Source organism: Martes martes, assembly GCF_963455335.1.
Source record: "Martes martes genome assembly, chromosome: 7".
In the NCBI taxonomy this organism is placed as follows: domain Eukaryota; kingdom Metazoa; phylum Chordata; class Mammalia; order Carnivora; family Mustelidae; genus Martes; species Martes martes.
The window spans coordinates 43226218-43251303 of NC_137894.1; the positions used below are offsets into that span (position 1 = coordinate 43226218).

Consider the following 25086-nt stretch of genomic DNA (forward strand, 5'->3'; position numbering starts at 1 on the left):
ATAATTATAACCCACAGGTGTGGATGTTTACCACTTCAAGAGAGGCATAGAAACTTCACTTCTATTTAGGTCTCTTTACACTCCCCACTTTTTGAAAATAATTCAATGATTTGAAAATAATTCAATAATACAATGGTGTTTAATGTATACATTGAACACCACATGAGATGGTGTTACAACTTTTGCTGCAACCATAGAATATGATTAAGTTAAAGTCAAGAGGTAAAGGATAAGTTTCTTCATTTCCTTATTTTTTTCCTTATCTGTCCCGCTGTTGTTTTCTTTTTAATGTTCTCAGCCTCTTGTTATCATTTTCTTTGTGTTTGAAGAGCTTCCTTTAGCCATTCTTTAAAGGAAGTTAGATCTGCTAAAAATGATTCTCTCAGCTTTCGATCCCCTTCATTCATAAAGGATCATTTCGTCAGGTGTAGGATTAGACATTGACAGTTCTTTCTTTTAGCACTTGAGCCACTTCTTTCTGGCCTCCATGGTTTCAGATTAGAAATTGTCATTCAAATCGGTGTTCACTTGTAGATAGTATGTCACTCTAAAGTTCCTGGTGTGGATTTCTCGGGGTTCATTGTATTTGGAATATGCTCAGCTTCTTGAGTTTGTAGGTATATGTCTTTAATTTGGGGATATTTTCAGCCATTATTTCTTTGAATACTTTTTTTTGAAAGATGTATTTATTTGAGAGAGAGAGAAAGAGAGTATGTGTGAGCATGTGAGCTGATGGGGGGAGGGGCAATGGAGACGAGGAAGGAGAGAATCTCAAACAGACTCTGCACTGAGTGCAGAGCCCAGCGTGGGGCTAGATCTCACAACCCCAAGATCGTGGCCTGAGCCGAAATCAAGAGTTGGACACTTAACTGACAGACCACCCAGGCGCTGCTTGAATACTTTTTTTTTTGTCCCACATTTTCCCAATGTGGGATTCTAATGATATGCATGTTACATCTTTTATTATCCCATAGAACCCTGAAGGTCTGTTTTATAGGTCCTTTATTTGTTTTTTGTCTTTTGTTGAGTCTATGTTCTTCCAACTGTTGAGATTGACTAAATTCTGTTCATCTGTTTTCAAGTCTACTGATTCTATGCTCTGTCATCTCCACACTACTTTATCATGTAAGTTTTTTAAATTTTAGTTATTGCATTTTCCCATATTATAATTTTTATGTGGTTCCTTCTTCTGACTTATTTCTCTGTTGAAACCTACTATTTGTTTTGGGAGAATTTGTAAGCGATGAAACATATTTTATGATGGCTGCTTTATGAGATAATTCCAATATCTGATTCTTCTCATTATTGGCATCAATTGATTATCTTTTCTTATTCATATCATAGTTGTTTGGCTCTTGATATGAGTGGTGATTTTTTAAAATTGTATCTAGGCATTATGGTTATTAAGTGAGGAGACTCTCGCTCTTACTTAAATATTCTGTTTTATTAGTCATCTTGTTCAGATTTAGTGTGGTGTTCTGGTCTCCTTTTGTGGCCTTTGCTGTGGTGTTCTGGATTGTTTTGACACTGCCCAGTTCTTACTCAAAACTTGATGGCACTGTTTGTGAAGACACTTCCTAGGCCCACCTGCTATTGCTGGGTGACTGTTTTGGGGATAGGCAGAAGCTACTGGGCTGTCTCTGTTATGCCGTTGGGTGCAGGTCAGGAGGGTGCAGGCTTCATGTGACCACTGTTGCAAAAGAGTAAGACCACCTGCCTGTCTGGGTGGTGGAGCGGGGGCTGGGACGGCCTGGGCTTTCACTGCTCTGCAGCTGCTGGTGAGCACCAGCCCAGCTTGTGGAGCTGGTCTGGGGCTCCCAGATAGATCTCCATTGGGCTTCTCCTCTCCTGGTCCTTTGTCAAGAAAGGACAGGCCTTTGAAATCCTGCCTTTTGGAGATTCTGTGTTTCAGGCACTCACCTGGGAGTAATTGGATATAAAAGAAAACCTAAAAATTCACCAGAATGTGTTTTCTCAAGTCCTGTGCTCCCCAGTCAATCTCCCTTTCCAGCTTTCAGAGCCCTTTTACTAGATTGCAGGGTATTCAGTTGTGTTTAGAGGGGAAGAGAAGGGAAAAGTGAGTCTATGCCATTTTGTTCCAGGACTAGACCTCTTTACCCTTAAAACTATAGCTACGTGATGACATGATGTAGTTATATTTCTTCTAATGCCATTTTTTCAGGATTTTGGGGAGTACCAGGAAAGCTACTATTCCGTACAAACCACTGAAGGAGAGCAGATATCCCAGCTGATTGCAGGCTACATTGACATTATCCTCAAAAAGGTATTTCAGACTTATGCAAATTGGAAAAGTTGCTTTTTTAAAAACACTCACTTAGATGATGATGCTACCTGGAAAAAATAAAACAACACAAAACAACCCTAATTTGAAGTACTTGACCCACTAATTTAATCTTAACATTAAGATTGCTTGAGTGTGCAATCTTTTAACCTCAAGATCCCACAAGAATTTCCATTTTAGCTGAAGTTCATATTTATATTCTTACTGCCGAGTAACGAGCGGTAGGGCTTCACTTAGCTAATGAATGAGACCAGCTAACCCCTCAGCTTCTTCCTCTCTAGGTAGTTCTATTATGCTTTCCAGCCTCTTTAGAAACCTAGGTTGAGAATCTGAAAATGTTCTTCATATTTTTCATGAATTTTTTTTAAAGTAGGCCCAGTGCCCAGCGTGACACCCACTCTGGGGCCTGATCCCATGACCCCAAGACCAAGAGCTGAGCTGAGATCAAGAGTCAGGTGCACAACCGACTGAGCCACCCAGGTGTTCCTCATGAATTTTTACCAAATTACTGAATTTTATGAATTTTTATCAAATTTTTATCAAATTCTCAAATATACCACTATGGTATATATGGTTATATACCATAGTGGTATACAGACAGACTGCCAAAGACTCCAAGAAAAAGCCCACTGAAATAGCCAAGTTCAACAGGAACATCGGTATCTATGTCTTGATTTTAACTGTGTGAAATTTAGTCAATGCAGTAATAAACACAGAAGGCATGTATCTCTATATTTCGTTAAACAATGTATTTATTTTTTATTGTTACGTTTGTTTTTCTTCAGCCATCACCTACTCCAATATAAAGAATTGGGGGTAAATCTCAACATTTTTGCTTGTGTAGCTCCTTTTAAAAGGTGTCTTAAAAGGTTTTTTCATCAAGACCTGCTGAGTTTCCTTTTCATTTCATTTTACCTCAGAAACAAAGTAAGGATAGATTTGGATTAGAGGGGGATGAGGAGTCAACTATGCTGGAAGAGTCTGTTTCTCCGAAAAAGTAAGTATTTTTATTTATTTTTTTATTTCATGAGTCCTGTTCTGCAGTTGCTCATTTAAATCTCCTAACTTGTGTCATTTTCATCAAAGGCTGGAGAGTGACCTTCTGTTTGATTCTGTGACAGTGGAGGAGTTATTGTTTATAGAATGTTCCCTACATGCTACAGGTGTCATGAGGCAGTAGAGGGAAATGGTTAAAACATGGACTCCTGAGCCAGACTTCCTGGGTTCAAATCTCAAGTCACCGTCTTTTTTTTCTTTTTTTTTTCTTTTCTTGAGAGTGGGGGACAGGTTGGGGGGTGAGTTGCAGAGGAAGAGGGAGAGAATCTCAAGCAAGCTCCACATGTAGCACAGAGCCTGACGGTGGGGCTTGATCTCACAACCCTGAGATCATGACCTGAGCTGAAATCAAGAGTCAGACGCTTAACCGACTGAGCCACCCAGGTGCCCCTTGGGTCTCTTTTTCAATGTGTGGCCTTGGGGACATTACACATTTCCTCTGCCCCTTCATCTGAACTATAAAATGAGAATAATGATAGTACCACCTTATACACTTTATTTTGATGATTGAATTATTAATAAAGTGCATGAAACAGTGCCTGGCACATTATAAATATTTACTGTTCTTAACATCTTCATCATCACTTTCAATTCACAACAGTCTCAACCCCATTTTATATGTAAGGAAACTGAGATTTATTAAAATTAAGTAACATCTAATAGGTGTTACTTTGGGGGAATCTGAGCAGCTGCTCCCCCTTATGTTACGTAGAGCATTGCGATAATACGTTTCTTGCATACACTTTACTCTGTATGTCTAGCATGTTGTCTCATTTCACCCCAATAACAACCCCCAATGCCAGAGGTAGACCAGATATTTCTGCCCATCCATGACTGAGGAAAGCTCTGAAAGTTACTTCAGATGCACCCATGAGGCAGGGCCATGAGTCAGTTCAGATCTTGTGTTGTTTCTTACAGCAAACTGCCAGAAAGTTCTAGAAAATTCATATTGAACTTGCTAAGTCATACTAATTGCTTCTCGAACATTTCCATAATCCATCACTTTGTCTTGATTGGCTTCATAATCACCTTGAAGGTGCTTTTCACTTTGTCCCCTATTTTAGTACACAATTTGGAACCAAACCTGATGATGTGATGCATTTCACGTACATGGTACCCTCTTGTAGAGCACCTTAAGTCCTTGGAATTATTAATGACCATTAGCTGGAAATCAGTAAGCTAGTGCTTTCTGGCAGGTTAAGTTGTTCCCCTCGGAGGACTCTGCTGCACTTGTCCTTCTAAGAGCATCTGAGTAGGTATCTGAGCCCAGAGCACTGACACTCTTTACTGCCTTTTACCGTGGAAGCCCCTTCCCACTGCCTAGGGCATCATGGTGGGGTCTGATCAAGGCAAGCAGGAAGAATGGTCCAGGTTGGTTCCCATCACAAGACCTGCCACTTCTCCCTGCATTAGACATTGGCTAAGATCACAGGATGCCCCTGACTTCCTCCTGGGGCCCCCACATCTACCCTTCCTAGTGCCAACTGTGCCACACAGACATCCCTGTTCTTCCACGGATTCCTGCTCTCTAGTATCCTAGCCTGACTCACGAGCTCTATCCTGGGCAATAGGGAATGATCTGATGGTTAGAGAACCCTGGGACAGAGGCCTGGTCCCTTAATGCAGCTGCTCACCTAATCTGCCCCCCCCACACACACACACACTCCCCAGACTCTCCCTGGGTGGGGTCTGTGCTCTGGGCTGCTACACAGATAGTCCACCTTCACATGCTCAAAGTCCTTACTACTCATTCTAAGGACATATCGGAAGTAAAAAAATGGATTTTTTTTTTTTCACTAGATGTCCTAGGAATCTTCCTAGACTTTTTAAAAATCATCTGGAGGAGGTGCCAAAGTGTATCCTATCATCAAGGCTCCAAAGGTGTTTAAGTGCCCTCTGTGGTCAGTGGCCTTGGACCTGGGGGATGAGAGCTAAGCTGTGGGAGATTCTCTTTTAGTTCCTTTCTGTACTTCTCCTTTCGGTCTAAGGCTAAATGACCTATGTCCCCAGTGCCTAGACTAGAACCTGGCCCACAGAGATATTTGTTGAATGAATGCTATTTCAGGTGGAATTTACTAATAGATCAGTGTATCCAAAATTTTTACATACACCTGGAACATCATTGGTACAGAAACATAACAATGGCTGGGGGGGATTCTTTTTTTTTTTTTTTTAAAGATTTTATTTATTTATTTGACAGAGAGAGATCACAAGTAGGCAGAGGCAGGCAGAGAGAGAGAGGAGGAAGCAGGCTTCCCGCTGAGCAGAGAGCCCGATGTGGGGCTCGATCCCAGGACACTGGGATCATGTCCTGAGCCAAAGGCAGAGGCTTTAACCCACTGAGCCACCCAGGCGCCCCCCGCTGGGGGGGGATTCTTAAGCAAAGCTAATTGGCTAGTATCATGAACCAACTGAGAATGCTTATTTGTATTAATAACTATTAAAAGATTCATCTCAGGATTCTTCTGAGTACTTCGGTACTGCCTCACTCACAGTTCCGTCTGTAAATACCTCTTTTGAGTTGGCCTCCACAGCATAACGCAGCAAACAGCTGTGACGCCCATGGTGTCTTATCATGTTGCTGTATGTGAGTGGCCACCCCCCAGTGACCAAACCCCTGTCCCCTGCAGGTCCACCATCTTGCAGCAGCAGTTCAATCGGGCTGGGAAGGTGGAGCACGGCTCCGTGGCGCTGCCTGCCGTGATGCGTTCAGGCTCCAGCGGGCCCGAGACCTTCAACATGGGCAGCATGCCATCACCACAGCAGCAGGTCGTGGTTGGTCAGATGCACCGAGGGCACATGCCCCCCCTGGTGAGGCATCTCCCACGCTGGCGCTGGGCGTCGGTAGGCTGCCTGTGATGCGCAGGGAGAGATACCAGCCTGGTATCACCCGTTCCCCTCCGAGCTGTGGCTCTTTGCTGAATGGTCCCAGTGCCTGGCTACTCAGTGCTCTCTTTAAATGGGGTGTCTTAGTAACTCCCTGTGTAGGATCATGGGTGTCCTCGGGGGCTGGAGGGCAACCGTGACCTCTCCACGTGACTGGTGATACAGAGTATGGAGAGCCCTGCTTCCCTGCGTTAACAGCATCAAGCTGCTATTTAGCCCAGGGTGGCCCTCGGCGGGTCTTAGAAATAGACCGGGTCTCTAGCGATCCACACTCTCCCCTGAGCGGATCGTTGCCTCTTGTTGCTGCCGATCTGCCTGCTCAGGAATCAGGCGCTGCTGGGGAAGAACTTTATAAAAGCTGAAAAGCCTGAAAGCTCAGAAGTGATTTGACTCTGAAGAAACGTGTTGACTATAGGTTTGGGTGCAGTCCTTTCTTACTTAGTAAGCACAGTTCTGGGGTGGAACATGTTTCCTATGCATGAGCTCTTTTGTCCTCACTACTCAGAGTGGAGTAGCTCCCTTGCAAGGACTCTCTGAGTCTTCTGGCCAGCTGATTAAGCTCTCCACGCTCTCCTGATCATAACCTCTCTATAGCATACACCCACATTGAGCATTCTATTCATACAATCTCTGTCCCAGCCCCCTGCTTGGAATGGGAGGTGCTTGGGGTTGTCGAGACACAGTGTGGACCACTCTGTCTTGAGCCCGGAGTTCAGTTTGGCCGTATTTTGTATAGAGGGCGGTGTCAGTCCCAGGAGAGAGGTTATGAACGCCCTGTGGTCATCTGCCTTTGCAGACCTCGGCCCAGCAGGCCCTCATGGGGACCATCAACACAAGCATGCACGCTGTCCAGCAGGCCCAGGACGACCTCAGCGAGCTGGATTCACTGCCACCCCTCGGCCAGGATATGGTAAATACTGTTCATGCTTTTCATTCCGGTCTCTGCCTGGCACAAAGCGCGGCTTTGCATTGTGTCTGCATTCAGCTGGGAAAATCTTTATCCAGCCAGTTGAAATGGAAACACATGGGTTTGTTTTGTTTTGTTTTCCCCGATATATGGAGTCTTTATAGTGAGGTGGTACCCCCAGGAAGAGAATCATGGGCTGCTACTGGGTATTGGCAATACCTCTCAAGAGTCAAAAACTTCAATTCTGGAGTCACATGATCTGGGTTCAAATCCCAGTTCCACTGCTAGCATCTATGTGAATCCAGGCAACTTACTCTTTATAAACTTCCATTTTGTCATGCATGCACGGGGTCCTTAGGAAGACATGGTAATCCAGTTGTGTGCAGAGTTCTTAGCATGTAGTGAGAGCTCAGTGAGCATTAGCTGTTATCAGTGCTTCTCAAACATTAGCATGCATCAGTCACCTGGAAGACTCGTTTAAACAGATTGCTGGGCTCCATCCCCTCTTTCCTGACTCAGTAGGTCTGGGGTAGGCCCTGAGACTTTCTGCCTTTGCAACAAGTCCTCAGGTCCTCCGCTGCTGTCTTGGGACCATACTTTGAGAACCACTGCATTACCGTTCAGCTCCTCAGCAGGGCAGGGTAATTTTGCTGCCTTTCTGTAGGTGCTGCCGCATGAAATTACCTAGCCCCTTCCTACTCTGACTTCGACCCACAGGCCAGCAGCATTGCCAATACATAAGATCTCTTGAGAGGTGTGGAATTTTAGGCCTTGCCCCAACCTTCTGAATCAGAATCTGCATTTTTGTGGACTTCCAGCTGTTTGGTGTGCACATTAAAGTTGATGAAGCGCTGGCTGGTACTGTCCTTCCCAGCCCTGCTTTGCATGTTAGAATTACCTGGGGGAGCTTAAAGAACCAAGCCTGAGGCCCAACTCAAACCAGAAAAAAAATCCTGTCATGGATGTTGGAGCCTGCTTGTTTCATCTCTCAAGGTGGTTCTAGTGGACAATCAGGCCTGAAAACCACCCCATGAGGACTGACAGAGCCATCCCAGGCCAGGGCCGAGATGCAGTCTGTCGCCCCATCTTGCCGCACCAGGGTAACTGTCCCACAGGACCTCCCTGAATGCTGTGACTTTCGCTTGCTTGCTCGCCTTCCTGCAGGTGCTGCTGTACTCAGTGCTTTGTATCCCAAGTACCTGAAATCATTACACAGTCTTCGAGGGGGATCTTCAGAGTGAAAATACATAAGGCAGACCCCCCCCCCCATATCCAGCACCATTGTGAGATGGTTTTAAAATATTTGGACTTAACAGTCCTGCTTCACCAACTTTTAAAGCATTGATATACCAAAAAATATGATTAGTACTAGACACATCCTAAATCTCAATGAATACTTTTGGCATGTTTTGGGAAGCAGATCGGCATCGTCTGTTGCCACAGGGTCATCATTATGAATGGAAATGATCGCTTATTGGCTAAGTCCAGAAATGCCAGGAAATAGAGAGTGTGCTTTTTATAGGTTCCCATGAACATAAAGTATAAGATCTGGAAAGGTTTGTAAAAACCACTGAATTCCTACAGTAGAAGAAATGTAATTCACAGGACCTAGATGTATTATGCCCGAGGTCACGTCACTTGACAGTGATAGAGCTAGATCTAGAACAGAGGTCTTGACCCATTTCCCGCCACCCCCGCCCCGGCCCAGTCCTTCCAGGAAAGGTGCCACATCTACACCACATTCGTGTTAACAAAAGACAGTCTTTATACCGACAGAGAACACTCGTGAGCTGCAATTCTAACCCTGCTCTCTTGTTTTTTACAAGGTAGAAATTAACAACAGTTGTTGTTACTGGTGTGCAGTAATATGATGAAACATTAATTCTCATTTTTTATTAAATTTACCTAAATAAAGCCATGTAGAACTTTCCTAAGATCCTAAAAGCTCAAGGAAAAAACAGTGGAGGCAGCATGGAGGGCATCTGTGCTGTTCGCTATCAGTGAATGAGCCGGGGGCCTGTTAATGACCTTGCTTAAGATAACCGGAGGGCCTCATTGGTGCGGGCCCAGGAACAAGAGTACAGACAAAATGCTGGTCTCATTTTATGGCACAACGTCTCTGGTGTCCCAGGCAGTCCCACGCAGTGACTGTGTCGTGCCCTTGTCTGGTTTTGCAGGCGTCTCGGGTGTGGGTTCAGAACAAAGTCGACGAGTCCAAACACGAAATCCACTCTCAGGTGGATGCGATCACAGCTGGAACAGCTTCGGTGGTTAACCTCACTGCTGGTGAGTCTCTGAGGGCTTGGTGCTGTCTTGTGGTTTTGCTTTAGAAACAATCACTATTCTTTGATTGAAACAACAGATTTTCAGAGGATGAGAGGCTCGTCTATTTTTAGGCACTCTGAGTGCTGCAGGCACTTCTTCACACTGACCCGGGAGAAAGGCGGGGAGTGTCTCATTCCTTTCCATCGATATCATGCATCCTTCAACAAGCCCTTACGTAGTTCTGCTCACTGTCCACCCGTCTGCAGGACGGACTGCGAAGTGTACGAGAGCTGGTTTCTCCCTTCTGGGAGCTTACAGTCTCAGACGGGTTTGGGAGGGATAGATCCAACACGTGGACCCCCATCCGTCTTGTCCCAAAGTGGTCTCATGACAACTTTCAAGATCAGGTGAGAGCCCACAAATGTCTCGGCTTCTCCGTGCAGCATTTCAGTGCCTCAGCTGCTGACGGGCACCCAAGAGAAAGAGCCACGGGATGCCCAGACTTCCTTAGGAACTGTCCAGGGGCTCATGTTCAGTGTTGCAGCATAGGAGACCTCAGGACAAAAGGACTTGGGAGGAGCAGTGCCTCGGAGACAGGGAGCGGGGCTTTTCCCTGTGTGCATGCCACTCTGTGTCCCGCTCCCGCAGAGTGATAACTGAAGCCCGCCCCCATCTGGGCTCTCCTCACCCTTCACCGCCCTCCTGTGATGGTGGTGGCCCTTCTCTGTCCCAGGTGACCCTGCAGACACTGACTACACAGCAGTGGGATGTGCGATCACCACCATTTCTTCCAACCTGACGGAGATGTCCAAGGGTGTGAAGCTGTTGGCGGCTCTGATGGACGACGAGGTGGGCAGTGGGGAGGACCTGCTCAGAGCTGCGAGGACCCTCGCAGGGGCAGTGTCAGACCTGCTGAAGGCTGTGCAGCCTACTTCTGGAGAGGTGAGCTCTTGGGGCACGTGGTCACTCAGGTTCTGACGAGGCAGGTGCGGACTTGAGTGCTACAGGGCTCCCGCTCCAAAGCTGTTCCTTCCATCCTGGTGGGACATGTAATGAGACCGTGGGGTTTGGACTTGGTGAACTGGGTACAGAATCTATGGTTCAACTTTTGGGACTGGTTGAGCTGCTAGTAGGAAACCTCCCTGTCCCCTCGCCCCAGGGTACTTGGTTAGATGCAACCTCAGAAACACACACAGTCAATACACATTTGAAGGGGATACAGAGTGGTGCCCTAATTTCCGTAAAGTGCATATCACCTTCCTACCACCTGAGCAGGACTCATTGATTGAACATTTCAAATCGATCTGCCTATGCCTACTTCGTGAGACATCAGGCATTTCCTTGCACAAATTTTTTTTTTAAAGATTTTATTTATTTATTTGACAGAGAGAAAGAGAGAGCACAAGTAGGCAGAGAGACAGGCAGAGGGAGAGGGAGAAGCAGGCTCCCTGTTGAGCACGGAGCCTGATGTGGGGCTTGATCCCAGGACCCTGAGATCATGACCTGAGCCAAAGGCAGAAACTTAACCCACCGAGCCACCCAGGCTTGCACAGATTTTACCGGGATATTTAGGTCTCCTCTCTGGCCAATAGACTCTCATCTGGGTGCAGGAGGAGGCCACTCCCTCAGGATTCCTCTTGCTACCCTGCTGTCTGATGGCACTGTGGAGGAAATGCATTTTCTTTCTAACCAGTGTGTGTTTTTCTAGCCTCGACAGACAGTTTTGACCGCTGCTGGAAGCATTGGACAAGCCAGTGGGGATCTTCTGAGACAGATCGGAGAGAACGAGACAGACGAGCGATTCCAAGTAAGATATTTGCAGCCCGTAATGTTGGAAAGGTGTCTAAGTGATGGTCTAGACCCAAACAGGGAGAATGTGTGAAAAACCAAATCTTTTTTGGGTTGTCAAGAATAAGATTGAGGTGGATTTTCTTGGGGTGGGGCTTGTTAGTTTTTTTTTAAATTTCAATTAAAAAACTCACTTCCTTTCGTATCTTGCATCATTGTTGTAAAGCACTTATTTAGCTGTTCTCACTGGTCATGACATATGCTGGATGTTCATTAAACACAAAAGTGGAGAGAATGATGCCATGAGCTTCCTTGTGTCTGCCATCCAATCTCTGTAATTATCGACTTGCGGCCAGTCTTGTTTCCTCTTCTGGGAACAGTTTTTAGCTGCATTGTTCTGGAGTCTGCATAAAAGAGAGGAAACGTGTGCTCCCGTACACTGCGTTCACACAGAGCATGGGCTCTCCTTCATGGTCAGAGGTGGGTCTGTTGTCTGTGTCATGTCCAAAAGCAGCATAGTGGGGACTTTTTTCTTTCTGTCACCCTTCTTGTTGCATACCGAGGATATGTGCCATTCGTCCTCTGCTGCACAGCCGTAGCCCCTGCTTACGGCCTGCGTGATGGGCTGTCTGCTCAGGGAAGAGCTCAACTTCTCTGCATCCGTTCCCAGATGCCACAGACAAGAGGAGCTCCAGGCTACACTGAACTTGTCCACTCCCATCCTTGGGCAGCTCCCCTTCGTGCCTCTCTCTTCCTCCTAAGACCGAATTTTAAGTAGTGTGTAACTACATTCTCATTCAACTTACTGTTGGAGCCCAGATTCTCTGCAAGATGCTTTTTCCAAATCTTATGTCACGTTTCCTAGTGGGGAATTCTGTAGCATTCAGAATTAAAAAGACCATTCAGCTTTACTGTAGAATTCAAGTTTCTTGCTTCGTGAGTGGCAGTTCTGTATGCTGTGTTCTCTGGAACTACCAGACTCCATCTGCACAAGATGCATGAGTTATGCTAAGATGTGGCCGTACCTGTTGTGATACATGGAACTTGAATCTATAGATGCGTTTGTTTCTCCTCTACTTTCCACACACCTGTGTGCTGTGGCCAAAGGACTCATTCATGTCCTCTTCATGTTCATGATTGAACATTCATGTCATGACGAAGGGTGAGCCCCATAAGCGGGGGGTAGCTGTATTCCTGGAAACCATTTCTGTGCTGGGATGGCCAGTAGTAATTTCACTCAAAGAGAATTGACGGCAGACCACATTAATATATCCCACGAAATTCCAACGAACTACGACCCTGTCCTGACTTCCCATGAGCTGGATCCCCAAACCGCCCTTGTATTAGCTGTTGCTTTTTGTATTAGAGCAGGAAATTCTTTGTAGGCAGGCACCCGCTTAGAAGTTGGGTAAATATGACATTCGGCTGTTTGTTTACTTGGCTTTACTAACATGAAATGGTCAACTTACTTTCTTCGAAAATGTGATCGCTTTCCCCAGAGTGTTTGGAACAGTTGAGAAGAAAGTCACGGTTCTTCCTGAAGACGTTGCATGCCTCTTGGCTCTCTGAAGACTTGTTGTTTTCTTTCTCTCTTTGACAGACAGTTATCATCACATATGAATGCAGACTCTGCTTCCTGCGGTTTGTATTCAGACACGCTAGGAAAGCAGGCTCAGGTTCACAGTATGGTCCCGAACAGGCTTTCATGCCGGGAAAAGGTCTGACTTGAATGCTTTCCGTTTCTGTAAGATCTCTGGGCAAAGCTCAGTGCAGTAAGGTGATCCCGTACCCTTCTCCAGTTATGAGTAGCCCCTGGCTTACTGACATTGGATTTCTTATGGACTGTTTTTCTGATTCTTGAGATCTTATCTCAGAGCTTTTCTTGGGTTCTCAATGGACTGCATGTTCCCAGAGTTAACAAAGATTTATTTTACATGGGCTACATAATCATGGTCTTGTTGAAAGGTTTGACAAAGGCCTTGTCAGCAACTGTGGCTGTCGTATCACATTCTTATTCTAACTGTATTTTTTTTGGACAAAATTAATAGGAGGAACAGGATTTCTTTAATGAGTCTAACAAAGGCCTTTAGAACAATCGTTAAGTCTACATGACCAGATCTTGGTCCCTCTGTGAAAAGACGAATTCATATCAAGTGAAAGAGTACTGTGACCCACTTTGGAAAGATATTTTTAAAAATCTTGTAAATAATTTGTGACGTTCACATTGAGTGTTCGCTGAGCATCAAGATAGGTGTTCAAGAACCGTAACTTCACAGGCCGTGTTGGGAGCAGTTTCTAAAAGTTACATGGCAGATAAGTGCCAATCAGATCCTAAAAGTATCTTCAACTTTTGGAACCTCAGGCTTTGCTTTTTTCTTGGAGACCTAAAAGAAAGACTGGACTACACTGTTTCTTTAAGAGTGCTTGGGTTTTGTCCATTTTAAAATCGGTTTATGTGGTAGGTTTATGGGTTTCTGATCTGCCTAGATAGCATGTAGTTTCTGCTCTGTGTAACATTGTGCAGGCTGAGCCCTCTCTCTCCAACATATCTCCTCATAAAATATCTCCTTGTAAAGACTCTGTGGGTGCCCTTTGCATTCAGAATCAAAAGTGCTTTTCATTATCTGATGAATTAATAAAGACTTCTGACCACATTTCCTCTGGGAGAAGGCCTTGACATGTTTGTTCAAAATAAAAATGCCTCATATGTTTGGGATGTGTTCGGGAAGGCATTTCCAAACCAAATAAACTAACTTCGGTATTAAAAGCAAAGAAGCAAATTAAATGTTAACAGTGGTTATTCTTCAGGTCACCCAGGCGGGTGACAAATCTGGTGGGCTGAATCAAAGGATTCTCCATCGTGCAGACAGAACGCCTTTTTGTTGAGTCAAAGTATAAACTGATCTCTAAAGGCTCAAAGCTCCTTGCATCTTCAGTGAGGTTGTAGGTCGTAGCTCATAGCTCGTTTATTTATGTAGGCTCCCTTTCCGCTTCTCGTAATAACTTAATCCCTATCCAGAAGACTACAGAACACTGAGAAGAACTTCCATTCAGAGCACTCCTTGACTCTTGAGCTGTAGGTATTGTCTGTGCGTGTCCAACATTGCCCTCTGGAGGCAGAGATGTGCCTGAATTGCTGATGGTACCTTGGATCCTTTTGCAAAATGGAAATCCAAGTGATAAATTTTCAAGGGACAGCAGAACACGATGACTTGGAGGCCACGAATTCTATCCTCCCCGCAGTATGTTGTATTTATGGCATCTGGCTATAGTTTAGCTTTTCTTGAGCTACTGCACCAACCACATCTTCAAGAGACTTAATCAAGACTCCAAGTGTTGGAGAGGTACAGGAATGTGAATCCGTGCTTAAAACAAAAACCCTCCCCTGGAATGACGCTGTTTTAGATTTAAACCTTATGCTACTGAATGCGTAAGAGACATGTCATTAGGACACAAGTCTCTTTCTTTAATTACATTTAAGGGTGAGTTGACATTTCAGAAAAATAAGTGTCTTAGGAAGGACCGGTAAGAAAAAGTTCAAATGGAATTTTAGTAAAATGTTACCACATTTTATTTCTAGGCTATAAAGGGGGATTTTTAAAAAATGACTATTTTTTTTATTCCCTGTCTTAGGATGTTTTAATGAGTTTGGCCAAAGCTGTTGCCAATGCTGCTGCCATGTTGGTATTAAAGGCGAAGAATGTTGCCCAAGTAGCTGAAGACACGGTACTACAGAACAGGGTGATTGCTGCTGCCACCCAGTGTGCCCTCTCTACCTCCCAGCTTGTGGCGTGTGCCAAGGTAAGCCAGCTGGCACCATGGGCCCGTTCCTCCAAGGGTCACACACTCTGGTCTGCCTCCAGTCACTGGGGGCAAACAGAAGTGGAATTTGTTATAATTGTCTGAGATTTAGAGCTTGTTTCAGGTGTCATCAAGATAACACAATAGAAATTTGGCATTAACTGCCCCCTTGTGCTTTTATCATTTGTTCTTTGCCCAAGTCCTCAGGCAGGGGTCCCTGACTGTGCCTAATGGCTGTTTCTGCTTGCAGATCACCGTGTCTCCCCTTCAGACTTCTCAGTGTGTCTTCTTTACACCTGCACGCAAAGAGTTGTTGCGTTGCACGGAAACGTACTAGAGCATCATGCATGGTCCATAGATAGTCTGCCAATTTGGGAGTGCCCCTCCTGCGCTGTACAGTGTCAGAGTGAGGATAATCAGGTTTAATTTCATGTTTAAATTCATGTTTAAGTTGCCCATTACGATGTGCACACTCTGGGTGTCAAACTCCGCCTTGTGGAGCACATCCTCCCCAGTTTGCCAAACAGGGAACTGAGGCCCCTATATGTTCACAAGTAGCTTGAGGCCCCAGAAGTCATCCGTGGCAGAACCGGGGTAATCTCTCATGTACCTTTTCCTCCCCAACACGTGTTCATGCATCCGAAGATGGGAGTGTCCATTTTCTCAACTTGATGATGTAACATCTTCTGTAGATCCATGACCAGCTTAGCCTGGCATGTCCTATCCTCCAGTGGGATTTGTAGTGTCAGAAGGAGCAGTCCTGATGGTATCGCTCGTGCTTTCCTTGGACACTCTCCAAGTACCCACAGATAACTGACAGAATCCCCCTGGTCTTTCTTTCTTTATTTTTTTAAAGATTTTATTTATTTATTTGACAGATAGAGACACAGCGAGAGAGGGAACACCAGCAGCGGGGGGTGGGAGAGGGAGAAGCAGGCTTCCTGCTGAGCAGGGAGCCCAATGCAGGGCTCGATCCCAGGACCCTGGGATCATGACCTGAGCCGAAGGCAGACGCTTAACAATTGAGCCACCCAGGTGCCACACCCACCCCCATTCTTTAAAGTACCGAGAGGTACAGCGTTCCAGATGTCTCTAGAAAAGAAATACAATTCCCTTAGTCTTGTTATCCTAGTTCAGAGGACTCAAGTAAGAGGATCCTAAAAGCAGGAGGCATGACACCAATACCAGAAATTTCTCTCTATGGAAGTAGTCAATAGTGTAGTTATGTATGACTGATGAAGATAAAAATTCGTGGGCGTCAGAAGTCACCAAAACAGAGTGGAATTGTGAAGTATGAGAAACCGTAGTGATGGTTTAGTGTAACCTCAGTCCTCTAAGGAACGGAGGCACAAAGCAGGAAGGGACTTGGTGGAAAGGACACGGGTGGGGACCGAGAGTTGACTCTCAGTGCCCATGATCTGCTCCTGTGTCACTTCAGGTGGTGAGCCCCACCATCAGCTCCCCCGTGTGCCAGGAACAACTGATTGAAGCAGGGAAGCTCGTGGACCGCTCGGTGGAGAACTGTGTCCGTGCCTGCCAAGCGGCCACCGATGACAGCGAGCTCCTGAAGCAGGTCAGCGCAGCAGCCAGCGTGGTCAGCCAGGCCCTGCACGATCTCCTGCAGCACGTGCGACAGTTCGCCAGCCGCGGCGAGCCCATCGGCCGCTACGACCAGGCCACCGACACCATCATGTGTGTCACCGAGAGCATCTTCAGCTCCATGGGCGACGCTGGTGAGGGGCGACGCCGTGGGTGGACGGGTCTCCTTGGGGTTCCCTTGTGGGGATAATGGCAAGAAAGGTGATGGCTGCCTGGCCGTGGTGGGTTGTCCTCAGCCTCTCTCAGAGACTTCCTCAGTGAAGCTGGGAGAAAGACGGAAGACTTCTTATGGGCCCTTCCATAGCAACAAGAATTCGTTAACCAGCCGTTTTAAATAACTTCTTGGCAAATGCCATTTGTTTGAAGGAACACGCTGGACGTGGCATGGTAAAGATGCAGCCACAGGAGGAGACAGGAATGAAGCTTGGAAGGAAAGCTGTATTCCAATCACAGGTCCCCGAGAGAGGGGCACCATGTGCCATGCACGGTCCCAGGGGAAGCATCGGGTTTGGTCCAGTTGCAGAAGACAGGACTGAGGGGAGAGCTTAGGTTGTGGCCTTTATTGGGATTTCCGTTTGAAAGGCAAGGCAGGGCAAGATGAACAGCTTGGGACTGCTTAGTTTGACTGTTTTCACCAGGCTCTACCTAGTTGCCTGGTATCAGGCTCTGGGAGGATATTGCCTCCAGGGCTGTACTGGCCCCACAGAGGAGGTGTGGTGCCTGCCTGGTTAGTTTGTTTATCAAAGGCTGGCTGGAGTTTTTTGCTATCTCTAAAAGTTGGGCTAGCCTGCCGAAGGGCAGTATCTCTCTAGCCAGAAAGGTTTTTTGTTTTTTTTTTTAAGATGTCAAAGATCATAATATACAGAAAATTTGAAATAGATACAATGCACCCTTTAGTCTATCGGTTGAAAAGTAAATCTTCCCAGACCCAGGCCATCTCTGTCCCATCTAAATCTCCAGATTTGGCGACTCACCAGTTTCTCTTTTACATGTCCGGAAATTTTTGACCTTCCAAAGTCTCATGTGTTTGTGTGTGTGTGTGTGTGTGTTTATAACACCATCTTTCTTTCTGTATAAATGAATTGCATTATTTATACTCTCCTGCAACCTTTTTCTCTTAATATATCTTTTAAGACATTTTTCATGTTCACCTACAGGGCTAATCTTTTTAATGGCAGCATAATATTCTACTCTGTGGAATTCTATCCTAATTTACTTAACCAGTTATCTTTAGGTAGACATGTAGGTCGTTTCCAAGTTTTTTGGTCTGCTTCTTAGTTTGTTTTACCTTAACAAAAATAATACTACAGTAACTATTTTATCTTGGTTTACTTTGGGGGCTATATGTAATAAGTGGAATTTCTGGACCAATAAGTATGTACAATGTGTGTGTATGTGCGCCTGTGTATGAACTTTCTTACTCTTTGCAACCCTACCAGTAGTTTGCAACCCTATGCTTTACAACCCTACCAGTAGTTTGCAACCCTATGCTTTACAACCCTACCAGTAGGTTGTAAGACATTTGTTTTCTTACTTCCTCGTTGACAGGAAGTAAGTTACTATTCTTTGTAGTAAGTACTTAAAACAAACAAACATAAAAAGCTTGTGCTTTTCTATATCTTCCTTACATGGTTTCAGAAGGTTGGAATACTATGCACATTTGGATTTTTTGGTGGTTGTTTTATTTTTCAATAAACCTTTTATTTTGGAATGCTTTCACATTTACAGAAAAGTTACAAAGGCCATACAGGGAGTTCTTATTTAGCCTTCCCATTTTCCCTCATTTTTTGCATCTTCCCTAACCCACAGCACATTTGTCAGAACTAGGAGATTACTGTGGTGCATAACTGTTCACTGCTGACATGATTCAGATTTAACCAGTTTTCCCCCTCAAATCCTTCTACCATCCCAGGATCCAATCCACAATACCTTGAATTTAGCACATTTCGATTTTTATAAAAGCCTTTTTCCCCTCCTTAATGTCAGTGTTTTTGCATCCTTCTCAGATGAGCTTTGGGAGAGAAAAAATTCCCTTATATCTGAGTAGTTTTATTTTAAATGTTTATTCTTACACCCCTCCTACTTCTAGAAGAACATTGAAATAGATATCAATAAAAATCACAGGAACCATAAAACCAAACAATTACTAACCATAAGATCAAAACCAGCACTGGGAAGAAAAGGGTGAGCAAACAGAAAACTGATAGGAAGACCTGAGCCAAGGCAAATCTTCGGAGTCGAGCATGAAACTGGGGTCTGTGTTTCCTGTTACTGAGAGCCAAATGACACAAATACAGTGGATCCTGTGATGTTATTCATCTGGAGTTAAGTAACATACAAATTCTTTCAAATTTTAAAAATAATTTTTATGCCATTATGCAGAGTTTATTATAAGGACTTTGGAGTAAGTGGCTCTTGAAGGGAGGTAAATAATATTTTCTAAATAAATATTTTACTAAATCGCATAATAAATCCACGTAACTTTGTTCCTGCCTCCTCTTTCCAAAGAATTCCTCTTTGCTTCCTTGTGTCCTGTTGATCCCTCAGGGCTCAAGGTGGAAGTTGGTTGTGTTTGGGGTGGATAGTCCTGCCAGCCACCAGGAGTATTTTCGGTCCTGGGTCTAAGTGGGCTGCCTTGCTTAGGACTAGAGTTTGGGGGCTCCCTTCTCTCTGTCCCCCTTGCCAGAGGTGTGGAGACTAGACTGTGCTGGTTTTGAGCTTTAGAAAGCAGACGGACAGATGGCATTCTCAATCCCATCCCATAGGTGAAATGGTGCGCCAGGCTCGGGTCCTGGCCCAGGCCACCTCAGACCTCGTCAACGCCATGAGGTCTGATGCAGAAGCTGAAATCGACATGGAGAACTCAAAGAAGCTCCTGGCAGCCGCGAAACTCCTGGCCGACTCCACAGCTCGCATGGTGGAAGCTGCAAAGGTACTGGATTGGGTTTGTTCAACGGGAAAGGGAACATTATTAAGAGTTAGGATTTGGAAGGTACCCTGAAGATAAAGAACGGTCAGCCGAGTGTGCATTTTTGTGGTTTAAGACCTATATGGTTGTGTCACGTTTGACCTTGTTGTGCTGGGAAAGAAGGGCATGGAACATGAGAATAACACTCTTTGAGGGGACTGGTGCTGACTCAGCTGTCGGGGACAAAGTCCTTGCTCAGTGAGCGTGCTCTGTGCAGGAGGGGGTGGGGGCAGCGGGGGTGGCGTTTATCGCCACCGGCTTACTGCAAATGGTGATTCATTTAAACTGGAGATGATCAACAGCAGATTCAAATAGGCCTCTTCTTTTGCCTGCAACCTGAATATTACTTTGCCCTCCATTTGACTTCTCCACTGTAAACTCCCGTCAAGATTTTACCATAGTAGAGGGCTTCCTGCCTCACTGTTCTTCAAATCCCAATAGCGGTTTTAAATATTATATAACAGCCTGAATGAAGAGTTAAGAGTCAGCTCTCTGCTTTTTTGACAGCTCTGCTTCAGCATGCAGCTTCTAAAAGCCAGGGATTCTTATCTCGGGGCTCTGTTTCAGAGCCCCCCCCCCCGTCATAAAACATTAAAATGCACATGTCTCAGTTCTGCCCCCAAAGACCCTGCTTCACAAGGTCACTGGGGGGGACTGTGTGTGTGCCTGCAGGTCAGTTCCTCAGAAGATTCTGATGCCCACTTCGAGGTGAGGACTGCATTCCGTGGATAAAGTTGTATTTTTTTAATGTTCTTCTTTTTGTTATTATGCAACTTGCGTGCATTTTTGGTGGAATTAGTGGAAAAAGCAGATGGCTATAAATAAAATAAAAATCAGCTTCAACTTCATACGCCTAAGATAACAAGTTTAATGTATTTCTGTGCATTTAAGATTCATTAAAAGCCCCCACATTGTATCCTAATCTCCCTGGCCTCCAGCAGAATACTAGTGCATCTCAACCTACCTAGCCTGTGACTTCTTTGACTTAAAATGTGTTATGACATGCGGTGAATCATGTAGACCTTCTTCGACTGACTTACCATTATAGTCGATGGGGGTCTGTGATTTCTTGGAGGTGCCTCGTGAACAGGCTGAAGAGAAAGAAACCCAAGGAGGGGCAGGGTCTGAACTTTCTTCCTCTGTCCCCTTAGCCCTGTTTCAGCTGAGAAGCTCTGCCCTTAACTGCCCCTTTTAGCCAAATATATATATTAGGGATTTATGCAGTGGTTTATTTCCTTATGGTTTTTACGAATTCTGCCCCCCACTTCTAAATCTAAGCATAGCTATTTTAAGCAAACTTTCATGTTCACAAAAATTAACTGGCAGACTGGAAAGAAGCTTAGTGCAAAATCTAATCAATCCCTATTAACAAATAGGAAAATAAAAACTTGAAATGATTAAGCCTACTATCACATAATCAGGATTGACCTAGGACCATTGTATATATTTGTTTCTAGATTTGTGGTGCTCACCAGACCTTACTGAATGTACCACATTACCAGAAACTTGTTTAGGTATTTATTTCTGATTATTTCTATCAGATGGGACAATAGTGTTTCTATACATTCTTTTAGTTAAAAGTTGTCACAGGGTCTTCATGACAGTATTTTAATTGGCTGAATTTTGTTGAAAGCTAAAGGATCTATGATGGTTAAAGCTCCAAAAAATATATTTATGTCCAGAAAAAAATACATTTCATAGTCAGTAACCAAGATTCTGGGCCAGGACTAGTACCTCATATATAATGGACATTCATCGTGAAAGAGACGTTGCTAAGGAAGGATCCACATGCCCACTTCAGACTCAAGTGCAGAAATGATGGTTTCCTGCTGCCCAAAATACCAGAGGAAGGCAAGTGTAGGAGTGGTTTAAACATCTGATGACCAAGGAAATAAAATAAAATGATTTTCCTAAATTTGTAAAAGAATACAAAGGTAGCCCAAACAATCTTTCACACATGAAATACCAAAACAGAATTATTTTTTGTTGCTAGAAACACAAAGTCAAGACTACTTAAAGTGTTGCAGTTTGAAAGAATGGAAGATTCCCTTCAAAAGGATTGCCAGAACACTTCCGTCACAGATGTTAAAACTGTTCCAGCCAGGATGAATTCCTATAACTTTTTTTTTTGTCTGAATTCCTATAACTTTTATAAATAGTTCAAAGAAATAGGTTCTTGTAAATGGTCAATTTGGCAAGTTGGCCCCATTTGGAAAATGGAGACGTTGGAAAATCGATTTTCGATAATTGGCGTGTGTGTTTCTGCTTTTGTCTCTGCCTTGTGAGCAAATGTTATCACCCTGAAGTGTTCATGAAAAGAAACTCATTCACCTGCATATATTAAGAACTGGTCTGAGAACATCCAGACTCCGTGAGGAAAATCTCAATCTCTGCTTCTATTGCAGGTGGGAGTGAAAGGCTGGATGTGCTTTAAGTCTTTGTTAATTACTGTGCAGTAAAATTATACATTCTTTTTTTAAAGATTTTATTTATTTGAGAGAGAATGAGAGAGAGAGAGAGAACATGAGAGGGGGGAGGGTCAGAGGGAGAAGCAGACTCCCCACCAAGCAGCCCGATGTGGGACTCGATCCTGGGACTCCAGGATCATGACCTGAGCCAAAGGCAGTTGCCTAACCAAATGAGCCACCTAGGCTCCCTAAAATTATATCTTCTTCCCACATTGCCGTTAGGCTTTTCCCTACTTAAGAATTCCACCCATCTAAATAAAATCCATTTGCTTTCCTAAGACACTTGAAGCTACAGCAACACAGTGTGGCCATGGGCCATGCATGGCGCCTTTCTCTTTCCCTGCCAAGATAAGGAGCATGGGATATCTCCCATTATTTGGTGCAGAGGAGTACCAGCTCTGCTTGGCTGTCCTCTCCAACTCAGGTTTTCCAGGAATGCAGTTTCTAGGCATAGTCTTTCTTGAACAGCGTTTCCTTATATTTTAGATGGTATTCCCTGCCCCGGTTTGTCTGTGTTCTTAGCCCATCCACATTAACTAGTGTGGCAAGACAGGAATCTTTCAGCAGTGACGTGTGTCTGTCGTGCCAATTAAAATGAAATTCTCCCTAAGAGATTTGGGCGGGAGAGTGGGGGGGATGTGTGTTTATCTTAACATCTTTGAAACCATGGCAATTGGACCGCAAGTTAATTTACATGGATGACCTAGGCTAAGATCTCAAGTGTTTAATTATTACCATTGGATTTCTCCTGTTTACTGCTGCAGTTTTGAAACATCCCCTGGTAGATTTTGTATGTTGTTATGAGATGAAACATCTGTATTGTAAAGATCCTGCTTGACGCGTTTGCTCTGTCTTCCATATATTTTATATTCCCAGGAGAAAGTAAAACGGAAGGCACGAGTTCAGCATCCATGGCGCGCTGCCCCATGGACCTCTCAGAATCTCTCTTTTCTCCTCTTCAGGGGGCTGCAGCCAATCCTGAGAATGAAGACCAGCAGCAGAGACTGAGAGAAGCTGCCGAGGGTCTCCGGGTGGCAACCAACGCCGCTGCCCAGAACGCCATCAAGAAAAAAATTGTCAACCGATTGGAGGTGGGTAAAGAGGCTGGTTTCCTAGGATGTCTATTTTAGATTGCAAAGAGTTACTTGAAAGAGTAACCAAATGAATAAGGCCGTGCCCATATAAAGGAAGCTACCACAAGATGAACGATGGAATTGAATGGTTGAGATACTCAAACAATTTGAAATTGCTTTAGGTACGTTGTACATTTGGTTCAGTGGCACACTGACACTTTGAAAAATAGCTTCACCTCATGGTTTCAGTAAGCAAAGTCTTCTGAGTTTAGCGTTCTTGAATAGTATTCTTTTTTTTTTTTTTTTAAGGAGGAAATAGGAATTTTTTTCCTCCTGGCATTAAGGGATATCCATGTTCAGAAAGGACCTTTAGCTGACAATTTATTTATTTTGTCAGAGGCAGTGACTCTATCAGGACTCCCAGTAGAAAATACAGACTCGGAAAGACTGGAGAATGGGGATCAGGCTTTGGTGGAGAGATATGGGATAGAGTCATAAGAAAATATTTTTGTCGTTTTTTCAGAACATGTATTTATTCTGGGGTGAAAAAAAAGGAAATAGCAGTAGGCACAAAGTCTGTAAGAAAATAATTCTCTCTCACAAAGTTACACGGGAGACTCTTACACTAAAATTTGGGAAGTTGGAGGCTGAGAACCGGCCTGTCTGATGAATCCCTCCATGTAGTCTGCTGGATTCTGGAACAAGACTGGCCTCCTTGTTCTTGGAAGGATGTGACAGACACAATTAAGTTCTCGGGTGGGGAAGTCTGGGCCTTTCTGAAGCAAGGCTTCCCACAGGCAGCCAGAGGAGAGCCATGAGCACACCAGCATTTGTCCTGCTTGTGGGGAAAAAAAAAACAATTCCCCTAAACCATTTAGACTTGATGCCACTTATCAGTGCCATCGTGGTCTTGGAATTAATTGTCCCTTATCTTTTGGAGAGAGACAAATGAACCCTGGAACCTGAGCTCTCAAGCGTGCCTGTCTTTATCGCTTGTCCCAAGGATTGTAAAGCACGTGGAGATAATGGGGTATTGTTAGACGAGGTTCATCGGTGACATTCAGAAACCAGGGCCTGGGCCTGCAGCGCCCTTTCTTACATGGGCAGCTCGCCCGTGCCAACCCCTCAGTGGGAGGGGCATGTATCTGTGTGTGTTGTGTCAGGGTACACTCAAAGCCTGGCTCACCTCCTGTCGCTCTCCTGTCCAGGTGGCAGCCAAGCAGGCTGCAGCCGCCGCCACGCAGACCATCGCCGCCTCCCAGAACGCGGCCGTGTCCAACAAGAACCCCGCCGCCCAGCAGCAGCTGGTCCAGAGCTGCAAGGTGAGCTTCCGGCCACCCGAGAGCCGGGTCTGCTGTGGATGACGCTGACGGCCGTTAGAGGGCCAAGTGCTGGGATCTTTCGGTTACGACTGATCACCCAGGCCCCTGATGGAGTGTGCTCAGGCTCCCATGTTGCAGGTGTGTGCACACACATCTGGTTTTTGTCTCATAAGTGGATGGCCTGTGTCTGAAGGGAGAGTATGGTGCTTTTTCCAGCATTGCCTTCCCTTTGTCTAGATCTTGGCTTTCTCTTCAAGACACCAAATCAAGGAGGATCATTAACAAGGCCATTTTAGGGCTCTGAAATGGCAACAAAGCATTGAATTTCCAGAGTGCCTTTCTCCCTCTGAGAGGTGGGCCCCAGACTTCAGTGTGTGCTGAATCCTGCTTCGCATGGATCGCGCATTTATTTCATCCCATCAGGCCTCAGGGCTCATGTGCTTTGGGACTCTCCACTGTTGCACGTTTGTTTTTCTGAGGCCCGGACCTTGATGGCATGTTGAAGCCAACGTGCCCCAAAGGGTGCAGTGAACCCCTTTGTTGCTGCTTCTGAAGGCCCAAGGAGTTCACTCTCCCAGAACACCCCTGAATGGTGCCAGACACAATATATAATTGTGTCACCATTGCCCACGTGTTGGTGGCATGTCTGCC

General features: G+C 45.0%; 1 protein-coding gene across 1 annotated transcript in view; it reads left to right on the forward strand.

Annotated features, from left to right (window-relative positions):
- TLN2 (talin 2) overlaps positions 1 to 25086 on the forward strand; it is a 420526-nt gene that overhangs the window by 265739 nt on the left and 129701 nt on the right. The window contains exons 13-24 of the mRNA XM_080808179.1: positions 2183 to 2284; positions 3223 to 3299; positions 5989 to 6169; positions 7041 to 7154; positions 9329 to 9437; positions 10150 to 10358; positions 11125 to 11223; positions 14838 to 15005; positions 16444 to 16738; positions 19370 to 19536; positions 23003 to 23131; positions 24322 to 24435. Coding sequence (XP_080664305.1) covers positions 2183 to 2284; positions 3223 to 3299; positions 5989 to 6169; positions 7041 to 7154; positions 9329 to 9437; positions 10150 to 10358; positions 11125 to 11223; positions 14838 to 15005; positions 16444 to 16738; positions 19370 to 19536; positions 23003 to 23131; positions 24322 to 24435 — 1764 coding nt within the window. The remainder of the gene's footprint in view (positions 1 to 2182; positions 2285 to 3222; positions 3300 to 5988; positions 6170 to 7040; positions 7155 to 9328; positions 9438 to 10149; positions 10359 to 11124; positions 11224 to 14837; positions 15006 to 16443; positions 16739 to 19369; positions 19537 to 23002; positions 23132 to 24321; positions 24436 to 25086) is intronic.